General features: G+C 41.4%; 1 protein-coding gene across 1 annotated transcript in view; it reads left to right on the top strand.

The window, feature by feature from the left end:
* The first annotated feature begins 8,088 nt into the window (after positions 1-8,088).
* Positions 8,089-16,757, top strand: part of ZNRF3 (zinc and ring finger 3) — a 159,231-nt gene continuing 150,562 nt past the window's right edge. Inside the window, exon 1 of the mRNA XM_088449113.1 lies at positions 8,089-8,509. Coding sequence (XP_088305239.1) covers positions 8,291-8,509 — 219 coding nt within the window. The 5' untranslated portion in view covers positions 8,089-8,290. The remainder of the gene's footprint in view (positions 8,510-16,757) is intronic.

The raw sequence follows: 16,757 nt of genomic DNA, 5'->3' as shown, positions 1-16,757 counted from the left end.
GTGGGAAGGTCCATACCAGGTGCTGCTGACGAGTACTACATCTTTGAAGGTGGCTGAGAGAGATAACTGGGTACATTCCACTCACTGGAAAAAGGTCAATCACCCGGTGGAGAAAAAAGTCGGAGACAAGGCTGATAGCGTGGACCTGTCAATCGCGAGTTTGTTCCAGGAGGATTGAGCAGGTTGTAGTGAGATACCTGAACTGAGAGAATTTTGCAGGACTTGTTGTGACAATGGACGGGCCTGCTGTGTTCATTTTCATATTCTCTTTTAGAGTGTTCACCATCCTGGTCGGTTTGGGGATATCCAGTGTCTGTGGGGGACCGATTGAGGAAATGGGAGCTGATGGCAGTGCTGATGGAGTGGAGTCAGGAGGAATGCAATGCCAATCAGGGGAGTGTCTGACCAATCTTAGTACTGTTACTGTTAAGAGAGCTGTCATTCCGGAAACTCGGGGAAGGTGTGGAGGTTTATCGTCTGAAGATTCTTGTATTTGTGAGCTTTGTGGGTCCCTAGTTGATGAGAACTGTATCCAACGGTGCCAACCTAAATATAACCCGTACTGGGGTGGGTATCCTTTAGAGGATTATCATAGCATGGTAGGCAAAGTGTTAAATCAAACTGATTGCTGGGTGTGTTCACATGTGCCACAGGGACAGCATAACATAGGGTTGGTGCCATTTCCGCTGAATACCACGGAAATTTTAGAATTGCAAAAAGGGAAAACCTTGGATGGAAAATTTCTCTCATCCAAACCACCTCATTTCAAACTCTATCAATTCCAAGTAGATAGATCACTTTTGTGTTTAAACATAACCAAACCAAATAAACCCGGAGGTTGGGAAGTGACGGGGAATAACCAGACGATGACCTTCTCACAAAGAGCTGATAATGAGTCCATAAACCATGATCTGTTACGCTCAATTAAATCTAGTGGGAAACATTTTAGGTATCGGTATACACTGAGTTCCACCAAGGAGATTATTGGTAAGGTGCCAGATGGTTATTGTGCTAAAATAATACAGCCAGAGACTTGCATGAACCAGATGGAAGACCCAGAAATAGGATTGTTTGCAAGAGAAATGTGCTTGATGATAATGATGCATACCATCCCTTATGTTCTCCCTGATAATGTATATTTTGTATGTGGAAGAAAAGCGTATAAATGGCTCTCCCCAAGTTCTGAAGGTTTGTGTTACCTGGGAAGAGTAGTCCCAGAAGTTATGACCCTCACACATGTTGAAATGCTTGGTATACATAAAAACACACCATCACCATATCTTCACATGCAATATGAACACAGAGGCAAGAGAAATATGATACCTGGTGATGTGCATAAAGACGCTCAGTTAATTAGTGAGACAACTGGCTTTCAAGTTTTAGTCGCACTGGATCCCACCAGGATCGCTCGGGGAACATTCAAGTTTAGATATATTCAGGAACTTGCTAAATTGATAGATAATATCACCGAGATGTACGATGACACATTCAGGTATACAGGGAGAGAATTGCAAGCATACAAGAAAGAATTAGTGCAACACAGGCTAGTGCTGAATTATTTAACTGCTGTTACTGGAGGGTATTGTGTAACATTAGCCACCCAATTTGGAGTAAAATGTTGCACCTATGTCACCAATGATACCAGCGACCCTAAGGAGGTGATAGACCGGAGGGCGGATGAAATTCTGCAGCTAAAATGGGAGTTTCGTAAGAACCATAACGCTTCAGTGGCTGAAGTAGGGGAAAATATAGAAGGATGGGTGTCATGGCTGAACCCAGTGAAATGGTTCTCAGGTCTAGGAGAATGGGTCCAGGAAGTGATCGCCAGCATAGGCAAATTCTTGATCCTAATTGTCATCATAATAATTGGCATATGCATCCGGTGTGTTCCTATTGTGCTGAAGTGTGGAAAATATAAAAATAGAGTAAAACGAAAGAATGAAATTATGATGGTGGCCAGTATGAATACCGAGGTAAAATCAGAACTGCATTACAACCCTGAGCTAGGAAATACCATCATTTAATGTATTATATTTAGACATGCATAGAATGTATTATTGAAATGTTATTTTTAAAACACCTCAGATAATGTAAAGTCTCAATTCCCCTTCAAGACTGCTTTTATAAGACTGGTGCATTCTCACACCTTTCACATGATCTTCCAAGATCCGCGGTGTGCATATAATAGTAGTTTTATGTCCCCACCCAGAGACACATTATTGATGGATTAAGAACCACATTGTGCCATCCCATAATAACACTAAATAATATGTAAATGTAAGCCTAAGATAAAATTCCAATAACAGATTGTGATAGCATGTTGTTTGCTATCAAAGGGTGGATTGTCGAAGCTGGATAATTGGCTGAGACAAGATCAGTTTAAAATTGTATCGCAGCGACGCCATCTTGCGACTGGCCGCAAGACGCCATTTTAGGAAATGAGATCGCAAGACACCATTTTGCGAATGGCCGCCTAAGCGCCATTTTAGATAAACTTACACTTTAGTACATGTGGCGATATTACTATTAGCAACATGCGATTGCATCTTTTCACCATATCTCATACATACATTAATACGCACAATTGCGCTGTTAACTAGTCGCATATTAGCGAATGCATAGGACTTTGTATGAAACCACTGTTTTATTAGCTTTATGCGCACGCATCTGCCCCAAGTTAACTAGCATCCTTATATCAAACCCTGCATACTCACACATTACATATTCACACATAAGGTTTAATGAGCTTTAAAGTATAAGATTTAAGTTGGTTCAGTTAGTATAAATGCTGTGAAATAAAGATATTTGATAACTAAGGTTTTATACATGCTAAGAAAGCCGTGTTTGGTTTCGTACTGATGCGTACTCTTTCAACAGAATTCCGGTACTATCGGTGTGGAGATCGCATCATGCATTCTCAACTTATGGACCGCAGAGACTTCAAGCAACAAAATGTAGAACTGTTAGGATGTTGCATGGGGGCGGGAGGGCTGAGACCCCCAGTTGTTAGAGGCTGGGTGAGTCTATTTGAACCAGCCTGTTAAACTCTCTGTAACAGATGCTTCCTCCCTGGGAACCAATGACATCAGCAACAAACTTCTCTATTGTCCGGTCTATTCTGGGGGGGTATAAATATGTGTGCTCAAACACTGGGATTTTAGTCTTCGTGCTGAATGCTGAATGACGACGGGGTTTTTTGCTGATGCCTATCATCTGGTCCGGAAGCGCTGCGTATGTATCCTTTACTTGGGGTCTGTATAATTCCTTTGCGTCTAATTGTGTCTGAATCAATAGCGTGTAACTGACTGTACTTTTACTTGAATAATACTTTGTGCTTCGGAACCACACGTTCCAAGTCTGGAGTCTTTTATTTACTGTATGACTGCGTACGCAAATTAGCATCATCCTTAGAGGTTTATAGGTAGGATTTTAGAAGGTACAGGCAGGGGTATATAGAGGTTCATTTCAGTATCGTTAGACGTGCGCAGTGGCCTAACATCCACCCGTTCACGTGTGCATAGCACTCGCGAGCGGGTCTGAAACAGGGCCTCAGTCTGGTAAGGTACAGTGTATGCCTCAAGTTTATCCTCATTAAACCTTTGTCTTCATAGGCAGCCTGCAGGGCTATACACGTCATATTCTGACAATTTCCCACATATTATGCAATACACATGCTGTTTCACAGCTAGACCTATGGTCCCTTTCCACTTCATCAGGAATTGGATTGTCACCTGGATCATTTATGATTTTCCACAGCTTCTCTCGCTTCAGCTGCATCTCTATAGACCACTTCCACATAGGGCCATATTCAATTAATTTCGCATACGCGATAAAGTTTCACATGCTGGACTTTTCACCTACATCATGCATTTTAGCCGCAGAAACTCATCATGCCCGTACCCGCTATTTGCCCTATTCAATTCCAAAAAATGCAAAAACGGCAAAACACGAAGTCAGAACAGGCGAAAAGTGGTGTCAGAATCGGGGAAATCAGCCTGAACTCCCCAAAAAGATGCAGAAACATTGAGGATCAATGTAGTAGTGCCCGATTAGCCCTAATAAAACTGTTTGGGGTACTTAAGTTCGCACAATTACCTCTAATTAGCGTCTTTGCACAAGTGGTGAAGAATGGCATAAAGAAGATTTTTTTAAGACAATAAGTAGCCCTGGCAAATTTGGGGTATCTGAAAATGGGTGCATCGTTAAATGTTTCTAAAGTATAGTTTTAATAAAAGTTAAATATCTCCCTTATAAAAGCACCTGCAATCCACAAAACACTTGAGCCCTTCTTAGAGCACCCCCAGAACCTTATTTCACTAGTTTGCGAACTTGTTCCCCCACTTTGTACTTTTTCACTCCCAAATTCAAAGTAATTTTTTGGGGTGTTCTTAAGTTTATTCCAGGAATTTTTTGACAGTTGTCCTTTGGGGGGCTGTCCCAAGGGTTTCCCATTCTTTACACCCCAAAATAAAAATGTGCACTTCTTTTCTCCTGCTATTCAGAGGCAAATCTTTTTCACCTATTATATTGCATTGACTTTCCGCATACGCAAAAAGCAGATGGAATTGAATACGGAGATAAGTTTCAGCCTGGCGAAAAGTCGCAATTGGCGATACTTTTTTGCGGATCTCGTCTTTTCGCTTCTAATTGAATACGGTCCATAGAGTAACAATCTGAATTCAATCAATATTATGAAGGTCATGCTGGGTGCTGCACTGTGCAATATCTGGCTTGTTCTAAACACACTGGACTTCACTGTATTCTTCACACGCAGGGTGTTAGGCTCATAACCTATTTATATGACCTATTGGTGTAGAACTTTGATGATTAGCATAGATACCAGTGGAATGTGAAATGTAGATTAGTCCACACAGAGGGTCCTTAACCAGACTTGCAGGGTTGTTGGTAACACACACAGTATTGACAGTGGTACACTGCAATGATAACAGCGGTGGCTATATCAGTGGCAGTGCAGGTAATATACAGTGCTAATCGGTCTCATCTTTGAGGAGCTAAGTACTGAAAAGCTGTGCAACTCTATGACACTCAGCACATTGATGCACAGAGGGTCGCGCATGCGTGATGTCATCCCGCTGGTGTCACAGCACAGAGGAGAACACTCCTCTCCAAAATTTTTAAGGTATGATGGGGAGTCTTATGACCGGTATATATACACTGGTCAGCCAATCACATATTGGACATTATACATCATTAAACACAAATATAAAATGTACATTAACAATTCAACTCATTTTATTGTTCATTTGCCCAGATTTTCACATTGAAGTCTAGAATAGCTAAAGTAACATTTTAATGTGTCCACACTAACAATATAAATAAAAAGTCACAGGTATTCCGAGTCCTTCACTTATGTCGGTCCTTTCACTAACCAATGGAAGGCAGGAGGCTTGGTGTCCCATGGCATCTTCCGTTGTTAGAGCAACCCCCATAACGCATCCTGTGTGACAACTTGAAGTGACATTCCATTGTGTTAGTAAGAAAATCCCAAAGATACTGTTCTGCATAATTTTAAAACAGTGTTACATTATAAACTTACTCTTACATTTTGAGGTCTACAAATGCTTTGTAATGGGAGATCATGGATCTGGGGGCATAGTTACTAGTTTTTAGAAGTGGTTTTTGCCTATAGCAACAAATCAGATTCTACTTATTTATTTAGCACCTTCTAGAAAACAATAGCTAGAATCTGATTGGTTGCTATGGGCAACAACTCTACTTCTAAAAACCAACACTTTAGTAAATATAACCCTGATGTGTTCTTGTGGAAAGACCTAAAGACCTGTTTACATGCCTGTTGGAGCATTGCTATTGTCAGTGCATTACTTAGGGTAGTTCCAGGTTGGACCTCCACTCTGTTTATGGTGGTGTAATCTGCTCTGATCTTTATTTTCATGGTCACTTATTTATCCATTCACACCTTGAATTACTTAAGACATTTATTTGGGATATATTTACCAATTCTAGTCCTTTTATTCTCTTCCATATATGTCTACATGTAAGGAATGAAAAAAGAATATCTGATACAGAAACACCTCACTGGAAAACAAAACATGCTTAAAAGAATGTATTTTGCCATTTTTGTGTGTGTGTGTGTGTGTGTGAATTGATGCATTGTGAGCACCAGTACAGTGCACCTTCCATTTTGTTTTTGATATTTCTCTATGTGAGTGTTGGTGACACTCTCTGTAGGTTGCAGAGGTGCTGCTTTCATTTGTGCAATTGTTAGGGCAGCTATCCTGAGACTGACATGCGCTTTCAAAGCAGCACTCCTAAGTAGCTAATGGCTCCACCCTGGAGGGAACAGAGAAGGGAGTTGTGGCCAGGCTATGGTGTACGTACAGGTAGACCCCTCAGTATACTACTATTCATTAACAATAAAAAATGCAGATTTGTTCATTTGAAGAAACAAAAAACACTATAAAACAGGATGAATGACCACCGAAGTCCCAACAAAATGAACACTGACAGTCAGAAACCATAGATGTAAATAATTTAGGTATACAACACTTTATACAATTTAAATGGCACTTTGGGGCCTATGTATCAAGCTGTTTTTTCATAGTTTCTGCATAATTGTATGTATTGTTCCTATATACTAATGGCACAATGCAGGATATTTCACAGAAAAGTTTGGCAAAGTGCTAATTAGCACTTCAGATTGCAGTATTCATTATTATCAATGGGGACTACTATCTGACCCCTATGTACTAAACTCCAAAAAAGAAAAGCCGGCTCCGGAAGCTTACACAGCTTCCCCCGGAGAATTCTTTCACTTCTGTGAAAGACATCTACAATTTGCCGGGGATATAACTTTTACAATGTGCTAGGGATATAACTCGCGCAACCGCTGTCCCTGCGAAGTCCCCTTTGTACACAGCGGGGATATTTTAATAAAACAATTTAAATATCCCCGATGATGGGATCCGGTCAAAATATAGACAGTTGGGATGCTGGTGCTTAGAATGCTGGTCCCGGAATCCCCACACCTGTCAGATTCCCAGCGACGTCATCCCAACGGTAAGTACTGGGGTTAGGGGGAGGGTTAGACGCTCGGGTAAGGGTTAGGCACTAAGGGGGAGGGTTAGATTTAGGGTGCAGGAAGGGAGATATTAGGTTTAGGCACTGGGGGGAGAGGAGGTTAGGTTTAGGCACCGTGGGAGGGAGGGTTAGAGGTAGGGACAGGGATAGGATACTGACAGACAAGTGTCGGTATCCTAACCGTCGGGATGACAAGTGCCAGCATCCTGTACCCAACGCCCGGCAATATGGATAGATAATAATCGTGACTCGTCCACGATTATTAGTACATAGATCCCTTTACCTGTTATATACCATTATTTTACAGAACAGATCCTCTGTAAACCAACCATAAAATGATACAAAAATAAAGACAAACAAGAGTTAAAATAAAACAAATGCTAACATAAAAATAGAGACACAAACGTGTCAAGAAAAAGTGTTTGAAATCCATTAAGAAAACCAACATGTTTGTTGTCTAAATAGGGGTGTGAATGGGCTGCCAGTGGTGTAGTAGCTCCCTGACCCCCTCCTCCTTATACTGCATGTGTGTTCTTCCAGCCTCTCACCGCTCAGGTGTCCTCACGATTACAGAGTTCTCCCTTTGATCTTTGTACTCCCACTACTTTCCCTCTCTGTCAGCCCCCCCCCCCTTGCAATGGAGGAGACACTTTAGCTCCTGGAAATAACAAACAATCCAGCAATAAGAAGAATAAGAAGTTGTTGCTCTGTCTTCCCCTCTCCGCCTTCTGCTGCTGCTGCCTATTACTTGTGTGTCTCCGCTCGCTCACTGGCACCCCCCTCCAGGCCTGGGAGTGGATAGAGCGGGGTCAGAGAGATTTGCTGGGCGGGGACAAACCCTTTTGGGTTAAAGAAAAAAAAGAAGAAAAAAAGAAAGAGAATCACGTGGATGAGATGAAAGGGATGCCGCCGCCTGGCAGGGAGAGAGAGAGAGAGAGGGAGAGGGGGGAACAGCAGCAGGGAGAGAGAGGATCTCTCAGCCATGTAACTAGTGACAAAAGCGGCGATGGTGAGATGATCGGGCTGCTATCTCCGATGTGATCCCTCCTCCTGCAGCAGCGGGGATCTGGTGGTGACCGGGGCCGGGATCTCTTTCTGGCTACAACCGCTTGGAATCCCGTGGTGTGTGTTTGTGCGGCCGGATCACCCCGAGCAGCGGATTCCCCTGCGCCCAGCCCCGCAACCACTTGGACATTATGTTCCCGTCGCCTCTGACCCCCCATCCTGCGAGATGAAGCAGCCCTGGATCCAGGGGAGCCGGCCCCTGCTCTGGCTGGGCTTGCTGCTGGCTGTGGCACCCGGGGGGTCCTTGGCTAAGGAGACTGCCTTTGTGGAAGTGGTTTTGTTCGAGTCCAGTCCCAATGGAGATTATAAGACCCACACTACTGAGTTACAGGGGAGGTTCTCCCGGGCTGGAGCCACCATCAGCGCAGAGGGGGAGATCGTGCAGGTAAGGAAGAGCTACTGGCAAGGGGATCCCCCGCAGGAACCCCCAACCATCCGCAGTCACCCTAAGTGGGGGTCCGGGCTGCAGAGGGGACGATCATGTATGATCTTGTGCACATTCCTGCCTGCTAAACCCTCTGCCCTCTCTGCATGCTGGAGACAGCAGAAACTTTCCTCACTGGCAGGGGGTGGGAGTGATTTAGGAAGGGGGCAGTTTGTGTAGTACTTTGGTCACAAGATGGCTTCTATACTACTGAGTTTGTGTGTACCTCATTGACAATAGGGACAGTGCTATTGAATAACACTGTGTGAGAGTTGTGATCAGGATCCCTGCCAGCTTCAAACAGCTACATGTCCTGTCTGCACCATCCATTTATCTCCTCTACTGTGACTCTTATAAAGCCAATGCATAGTGGCATTAACACAGCTAGTTCAGTTACTTATCCAATTATTCATTGGAGGTTTAGTTTCATGACGTGTGTGTGTGTTATATTATATTTTCCTGATACATAGACAATACATGTTTTTATTCAGTTGAGTTTGAATATTTGTGAGCATGATAGAATGATAAATAGCCTATTGCAGTTTTGATCTTGAATTCCAGTGGTCCTGTTCGCAATAGTTTATTGTAGGTTCAGTAAAATATACCATGTCAGTTGTGCTGGCTGTCACATGGCCTGCACTCAGATGTTTACGTTTCATACAATATTCTGGATAAGAGAAATGCCAATATAATAGGTTTTGTCTAGACTACATCTGCAGCACTTCTAACCATCAAACACGTTGCTGTGTTGTTAAATGGGATATGGATTTGATTTCATTTCAATTTACTTTTGTGCCAAACTGGGTTTTATTTTTTGTAGGGGGGGGGGGGGGGGGGGGGGGTGGGGGTTGAATCAATGCCATTCTCCGGAAGCCCATGATCTTTCCTGTGTGTGAAAGTAATGGGAATTGTTTTAGAAGTCTTGGTGAAGACTATAGCCTGGGATAATCTGTCACAAAAAGCACTTGCCTGCAAGATAGAAGTAGGATTGTTAGCTGTGTGCACTGTATTGAAGGTAAAACTTAACCCTTTTGGTGCCGCAGGAGACATCTGTGGAAGGGTTGTTTGTAAGGTCAATAGTGTAATAATATCCAGACCGTAAAGCAGCACACAACTGCTTTATACTTCTTCTTTTTTTTTTTTTTTTTTTTTTTTTTTAAGGTGGTGATTGACTGGCACAGAATAAAAGCCTGTCAGTACTTTGGATTATATCCCATGTACTGTGCAGTGCACACTGGCCCCACATGCAATTTCCATAATGAGATTGCAAGCTCTACAGGTCAGAAAAGCTTTAGGGGCCTATGTATCAAAGCTTGATGAGAGAGAAAATTGTGAGATATAAATCACCAACCAATCGGCTTCTGACTTGCATTTTATAGGCTGTGTTTGAAAAATGACAGTTAGGAGCTGATTGGTTAATACTTTTTTTTCTCTCACAATTTTATCTCCCATCAAGCTTTGATACATAGGCCCCTGGATATGTAGTAACAATTGGCTTAAAAAGTTGTACATTCACACAGATGGAGATTTAACATCCTGTTCCTTGACTATTTGCATGAATTTGTTTGTTTTCTAAAGTTAAATAGATGTTTGACTTTAATATTAACATTCTTAAGACTTTGCATGTTTAAACTCTGGAGAGAATTGCAAACAATTTTGTTGTTATAAACAGAGTATGGTAGGCCTAGAGGGAATTCTGGCCCATGCATGAAATGTAGTCCAGAGATATTCTGTCTTTATTAACCTTCTTCCAGGACTCTTTAACAAACTAGTTCTAAATATATTACATTGGATACATAATATCCAAAGTAGTTTCTATGTAGAAACGTAAGCCAGTGATGAACACAGTACATTCATTGATTACCTGTGGGCATCAAAAATTTTCTGGTTATTCCCCACCACAAAACAATATGGTTATCTATGTACTGTAGCTAAAATCTGACTTGCTTAGGAATCCAGTTCAGAAAAAATTTGCTGCCAAAATCGCAGAGAAAACCAATTCAGCATTATTTGAACATCTGAATTATTGCGTTTTAAACCCTAAAACGGATCCAGTGAGTTCCACAGTGAATCTTTAGCATTGATGGGGCTGAGAGTGAGCCATCTCTAAACTACGAAAAAAAAAGAACTCCAATATGGCCTGGATTAATCTTCATTAACTGGTCGGTGCTTTGAATTGGTTTTAAGAATTTTATGTTATGCAAAAGTGCAGAATCCTGTGATCTCTGCTTGTGAATAGCACACTCAGCGATGTATAACATGACCTTTCTATGTGTATGCTGCTATACAGAATAATCGGCGCTTCCTCAGCTTCAGCAGAGTGAAAGCCAATAGTAATGCAGCATCTGTGAGTATGAGATGTGAATAGAATGAGAGCATGATCTGATTACTTACCAGGTCCGCTGGAAGTGCGAGGACCTATTGTTGAGAGCAAACAGTGGAGGGATCTGCTTTGTGTTAGGTTCTTCCTGTAACTGATACCTACATCCTTCCTCATGCTAATCATTAGCTGTGAAACTAGATACACAGTAGTGGACCTGATAATGTTTATTTGTACGGTGATTTCTCAGATTTTTTTTTTCTTTAATACTACTGTGCGAACAAAAGTGACCTAGTTGTTTCCAGGTGTGTATATAATGTGAGTGCATGGTGGAGGGTGGATATAAAATGTCATCAGAGCTTAAGGGGCACAGGTGGATTTATATATATATATATTTTTTTTTTTTAAATGGATAGAAATTCAAATAATGTTTATACAGTATAGTGACTTATTTGGTAAATGGGTAACAAATTATTTGGATAAAGTTATTTAAGCTAAAACTAATTGGTGCAAGACATTAAGGATGCATAATTTTTATACTGATATTGATTTTGGTGATGTGGAAGTAATGGGATGTATAATTCAGTTATAAGAGTTAAGCTGGGCACAGACTATGTAATATATTAGCTGATCTTGCGATCCGCAATGTATCGTAATGACCATCGTATAATATGTATCCATAGGTCCACCCTATTCATCGTTTGACTAATTGGGTTGTTACATCTTCCCATATAATGTGCTGCACATCAGATGGGATGATGACACGGATAATGCGGCGTTACATTAATAATGTAACAATATATAACATCATCGTATGGCAGATCGTACAATGAATACGGCAATGTGATGTATCGTTATATCCCATCTGTGTCAGCACATCGCTGAGGTGTGTACCCAATATTAGAGGCAGTGGAGTGTAGGAGTCGCTTGTATTTTGCATGGCTGGTTGTGTTTCTCTGTCTCATTGGCTGGCATGTACCAAAGAAAAGAATAATGGTCATTTATGAAAGTGCATAATATGCTCCTCCCTTCATGCATTTGCAATGCTTATCTGGTCTTATGCATAAAAATTGTGCGAAAAGGTGTGAGAATGAACATTTCAGGGGGGTTCCCTCTTTACTTGGGAGCCAGAGTGCATTTCCTCTGCTGAAGGATTCTTTTATCCCCGATTCCCTTGGAAACATCAGAAACCTAGTATCCTCCGATTCTTTCATTGGGATGCCTTTTGCAGATTCCATTGAAAGCACATATTTGTGTATAGCTTCAAACACACCTAACTGAAAGGTATAATAAAGCTATTCCCAATGACCCCTCCTCATGATTATTTTAAAGTGATACTTTTGTGTATGGTATAAAATCAGGTGTGTGAGCCGGATGGCCAGTCAGAAGCCACACCAACAGAGGCTGCAACTGCTGATTGGGCCTCACACTCACATGCCCCTTCCAGCCCATCTGTGCAGACATTTCAAAGTGTCAAACTATAAAACATTCTGCTAATTATGTGTCAATGCAGATTTAAGATGGCTAAACTGATCAATATTTTAGTAGGAAAATAAGAAATGATCAAATGAACTAAGAATGTTTTCCCAAATTTCACCGTACACACTTGTTGCTAATGTGACAGAAACGGGTTGCGGTTAATTTACCGCTGACAGTCGGAAGGCCGACCCCAGGACTAAAGATAGCCGTCGAAATGCAGGCGTCTACCTTTAGCCCCATGCTGAAATCTGACACCCGGCGTCCCAAACGAGGTAAGCCGGGGATAGTTAGGTTGTAGCCGCGGCGGGGGGGAGGATTAGGTACCACAGGGTGAGGTTAGGGTTAGGCACCCCCTGGGAGGAGGTAAGGGCTAGGCACCCCCCCGGGAGGGTTAGGTTTAGGGTGTGGCAAGGGAGGATTAGGTTTAGGCACCCACGGGGGGGGATGACTTAGGGTTAGGCACCACCCCCAGTAGTTTTAGGGTTAGGCACCACCAAGGGAGGGTTAGGATACTTACGAGCCACTATCGGGATGTCCTCCTTTCGGCGTCTGTATGAGAACCAGCGGCTATTCAGCCGTCTGTATTTAATACAGATTCCAACAAAAACTAGAGGTGTGCACGTATGCATACAAGCAGTAGAAATACTATCATTTTTACTCAATGTAAAGCTCTGCAAGCACACCAACATGTAAATTCCATTTCATTTATTGCTGTGTACTGGAGTATCCTTTTTGCGTTTTGAGTGATTAATTTTTGAGAGTATGAGAAAAGACCATGTATATTATTATAGATTTCTCTACATGGTTATAGTAATGTAATGCGTTTAAAACTCTGAGCTGACTAGTAATTTCTGTTTGCAATAACTTCAAATCAATATATTATAAACATTTAATGGACACACCATTTTCTCCTATCAAAGAAATCTAGTGGAGACTTTTACAGTTCAGTTGTGGTTGAATGGAAAGTGCAGTTGTCCTTGAATGTTTTTTGCAATCGCAATAAAAAACTGGACATTGTAGGCATTAATCACTGCTAGTGACTGTAATCGTAAATTAAGTTAAAGTTAATAATCAATACCAAAACCTAGCTTTGCTAAAGATATGTTCATTTTATCAGTCGGCTGCAGAAAAGGGGAGAGGGCCATATTGTGTGGCGAACCACTTTTCCATCTGTTCAATATTAACAAGGCCTTGTGTCTGTTTGCTGCATATCTGCCTACTTTTAATCTGTCCCCTCAGGAAAAGTTCACTGCGGGAAGATGTGGGTGCAGAGGAGATTTGCGTCATTCGGGCCCCAGCCCACATGGTGCAATTATGAGGTGGTGGCATCATGCAGAGGGGATCTGGAATCTGGGGGACTCCCCAAAATGAAGGAGTCTCCCGGGCGTTCCAGGGGGAGTATACACGATTTGCTGTTCCTCGAGCCTCAGTGATGAAACCTATTCCTAATGACTGTTGGTTCATCCCAAAACATAACTGAACTGTCTCTAGACATGGGTACACTTATTTCTGTGTAATGGAAGCCAGGTTTTTTGGATGTTTTTGAAGTGTGACCGTATCGCTAGCAAGTGTATATGTTAACCATCTGCAGGAAATATTACCATGTTAGTATATTTACATTTAATTTTTTTTTTTAATTTCAAAATTTTTTTTTTGTGCTAATCTCTATGCTGATTACCATAGTATCAAAGGTGAAAAGCACTTAAAGCTATTTACAATACATTTCCCCAGTGAATTAAATTTTCCTTACGAGAAGACATCACCATTTATATTGTCTTTAAAATGTATTACATCTTCATGAAGGATTTCATGGCTGTTGTAGTTCTTCCTTAAAACATTTATGACCATTTTTTTTATAGCTTTCTATGAGCTTTGTATCACTGGCAACCTGATGTATAAATTACTCATAAATTAACTTATTCATAGATGCAGCATTTTAAACTAATTTCTATGGATATAATGCTTAGTCCATGCACTCTTGATAATATTAATTCAATCATGTCATGTTTCTATAGTTTATTATGCACTTTCTTTGACTTTAATTCTTGACCATACATAATTTTTTATAAGGTTTATAGAATAAGAACAGATGTTAAGAATGGCATCTAATCTGCAGACTAAGATTAAAATTATTGTGCATTTAGACTGTACTGAAAAATAGGGACAAATCCTTGAAAACTATATATTATTGTTCATGCTGCATACAAGACAAATGCAAGGTCAGTAGGCCTGTACGGATTCAAATACCGTCCCTTTTGCACCTTCCCACATTTTGTATCCTGCCCGCTCCAACCCTTCCACAATTTATTTCTAAATTGTTTTGTAGGATTGTCTTTAGTTTTTTTCGGTGGTTCATTTTTCAGGGTGTTTTGTTTTGTGTTTTTTCTATTAAGGAAACCTAATATATAGCCTAAACATATTTGGTTTGATGATTTTGAGATGCCAAAATTAGTTCTCCTTTTCCATATTTTTGTGTGAAACCTGCTTTGTAGCACCTACATAGACTTGAACCACTTCAATATATGGCCAAAACCTTTACTCAAAGGGAAAGGGAAATTATGCTTAGAGTTTGAGACAACTGGAATTTCATATGGGAATTTCAACATCTGGTTGTATCCATTTGTCTGTGTCCTTGCATAAAACATGTAGGATGTCCTTGCAACACTTTTTTTTTACTGCAAATTAATTGAGTTTTTAATGGCATTGGAACTATATGGGCCTCCATTCCCAGACTGGGTACATTTAGATATTCTGTGTTTGAATAAAGTAGGTTGGAGTAAATTGGGCTGTAGCTGTTTCCTTTTGATATTTTACTAGGATAAAAATGCAGCCAAGTTTCTCTTGTTTACACATTTAGGAAGAAATGAAAGAAGACATCAAATTCCTGGTAATTTGAATAGCATTTTTTATTAGATGACCTTTTCCTGTTCTTAATGGGTAAAAATATCCAGGGTATAAATTAAATACAGTTAAAGTTTTGCTACCTCCGTTCTTTGATGTAATGTTCACCTTTTTTACCTTTTCATGTTTGAGTTAATTCACACAAACAATTTTTTTTAAGTTTGTTCACCAGATTCCGAAGCTTGAGTTCCTTGAAAATAGTATATACAATTACGTGTTGTGAAACTCTGTGTATTTGAGTTTTAGCAGCACTGGAATTGAGAAGAGTGGGGTTAGCATATATATATTATAAGCTGCCAAATTTCAGCCTAGAAGCAGTAAGCTAGAGACTAGGAGGGACCCTGCCCTTCCTCAGAGCTTCTTGTCACTGCCAGGCTGACATACAGTGGGTCAGCCCCACCTCCCTCCACCCCCATCCAGGAACAGTGTGAGCTGAATAGAGGTGCAGGTACCCATAGTCAGGACGACCCCCACCTATCTGTGGATGCGCCATGGACTTCAACTGGCAGGTCTGACATTGGCAGGAGTGCATGATGAGCACATGGTGGCACGTGCCCATGTCATACCAGCAGACATCTGTGAAGCCCATTGGTTGCACTGTTCAAAGTAGGAGACTGGTGAGACAAATGTAGGTGGGTGGAATAAGGCTGGCGTGAAACGGATTTTGGTGCATGAAGCTAGCAAGAACGTTGCGTTTGAGGCTGTTGAAACATGGATGAGGGCTTTTGAGGCTGTTGAGACACAGGGGTGTATGTGGCTGTCGAGACACAGCGGGGCGGAGGCTATATGACCTCAACAATAGCTAGGGGCCCGTTGAATGACTGGTCTAAAGTCTTAGGGTAGTAAACTTTATTTTAAGATATTGAGCCGCGATTCCCCGTTCTTCCAACCCAATCGGCGACAAAAACCGTTGTTCCCTATGTGGATTTGCGAAATTCAAAATGTTAAAAATCCCTGACTTGCTAATTCTGACCATTTTCAGGTCGGGATCGGGGAATCTAGATTTTTCAACATGTTAAATATTCCCAATCCCCTCGCCCGACGTTGGCGGAACTGGGAATTTTTATTTATATGGCGCCACAAGGGTTCTGCAGTGCCTTACAAAGTACAGAAACAAATGAGCACACAAGACAACAGTTATTAACAGTACAGACAAAGCAGGACAAGTACATGATTTGTAAACAATGCTGCAGAACACCTAAATAAGCAGCAGGGTGTCAGTAACCAAGTTTTAGGTGCCATTGTAAATCAAAGTAAGGCAAGAAGCAGCATGTGAGGGAAGAGGGCCCTGCTCGCGAGAGCTTACATTCTAAGGGGAGGGTCAGACAAACAGGGGTGACACAGATGAGCTAGATAGTGAGGAAGGAGCATAGAGTAGTGGGTTAGGATGAGCGCTGGAAAGCTTTGAGGAAGAAATGGGTCTTGAGAGCCCATTTGAAGATTAAGAGCCAGGAAGCCAAGTGATGGAGGAATTTTGAATGAAGGCCAGGGAGACAAAAAAAGGCAGCT

Source organism: Taudactylus pleione, unplaced genomic scaffold (genome assembly GCF_031769625.1).
Source record: "Taudactylus pleione unplaced genomic scaffold, aTauple2 ptg000479l, whole genome shotgun sequence".
Taxonomy (NCBI): Eukaryota; Metazoa; Chordata; class Amphibia; order Anura; family Myobatrachidae; genus Taudactylus; species Taudactylus pleione.
The sequence above is the reverse complement of the archived record's forward strand: the minus strand, read 5'-3'. Positions and strand labels throughout refer to the sequence as shown.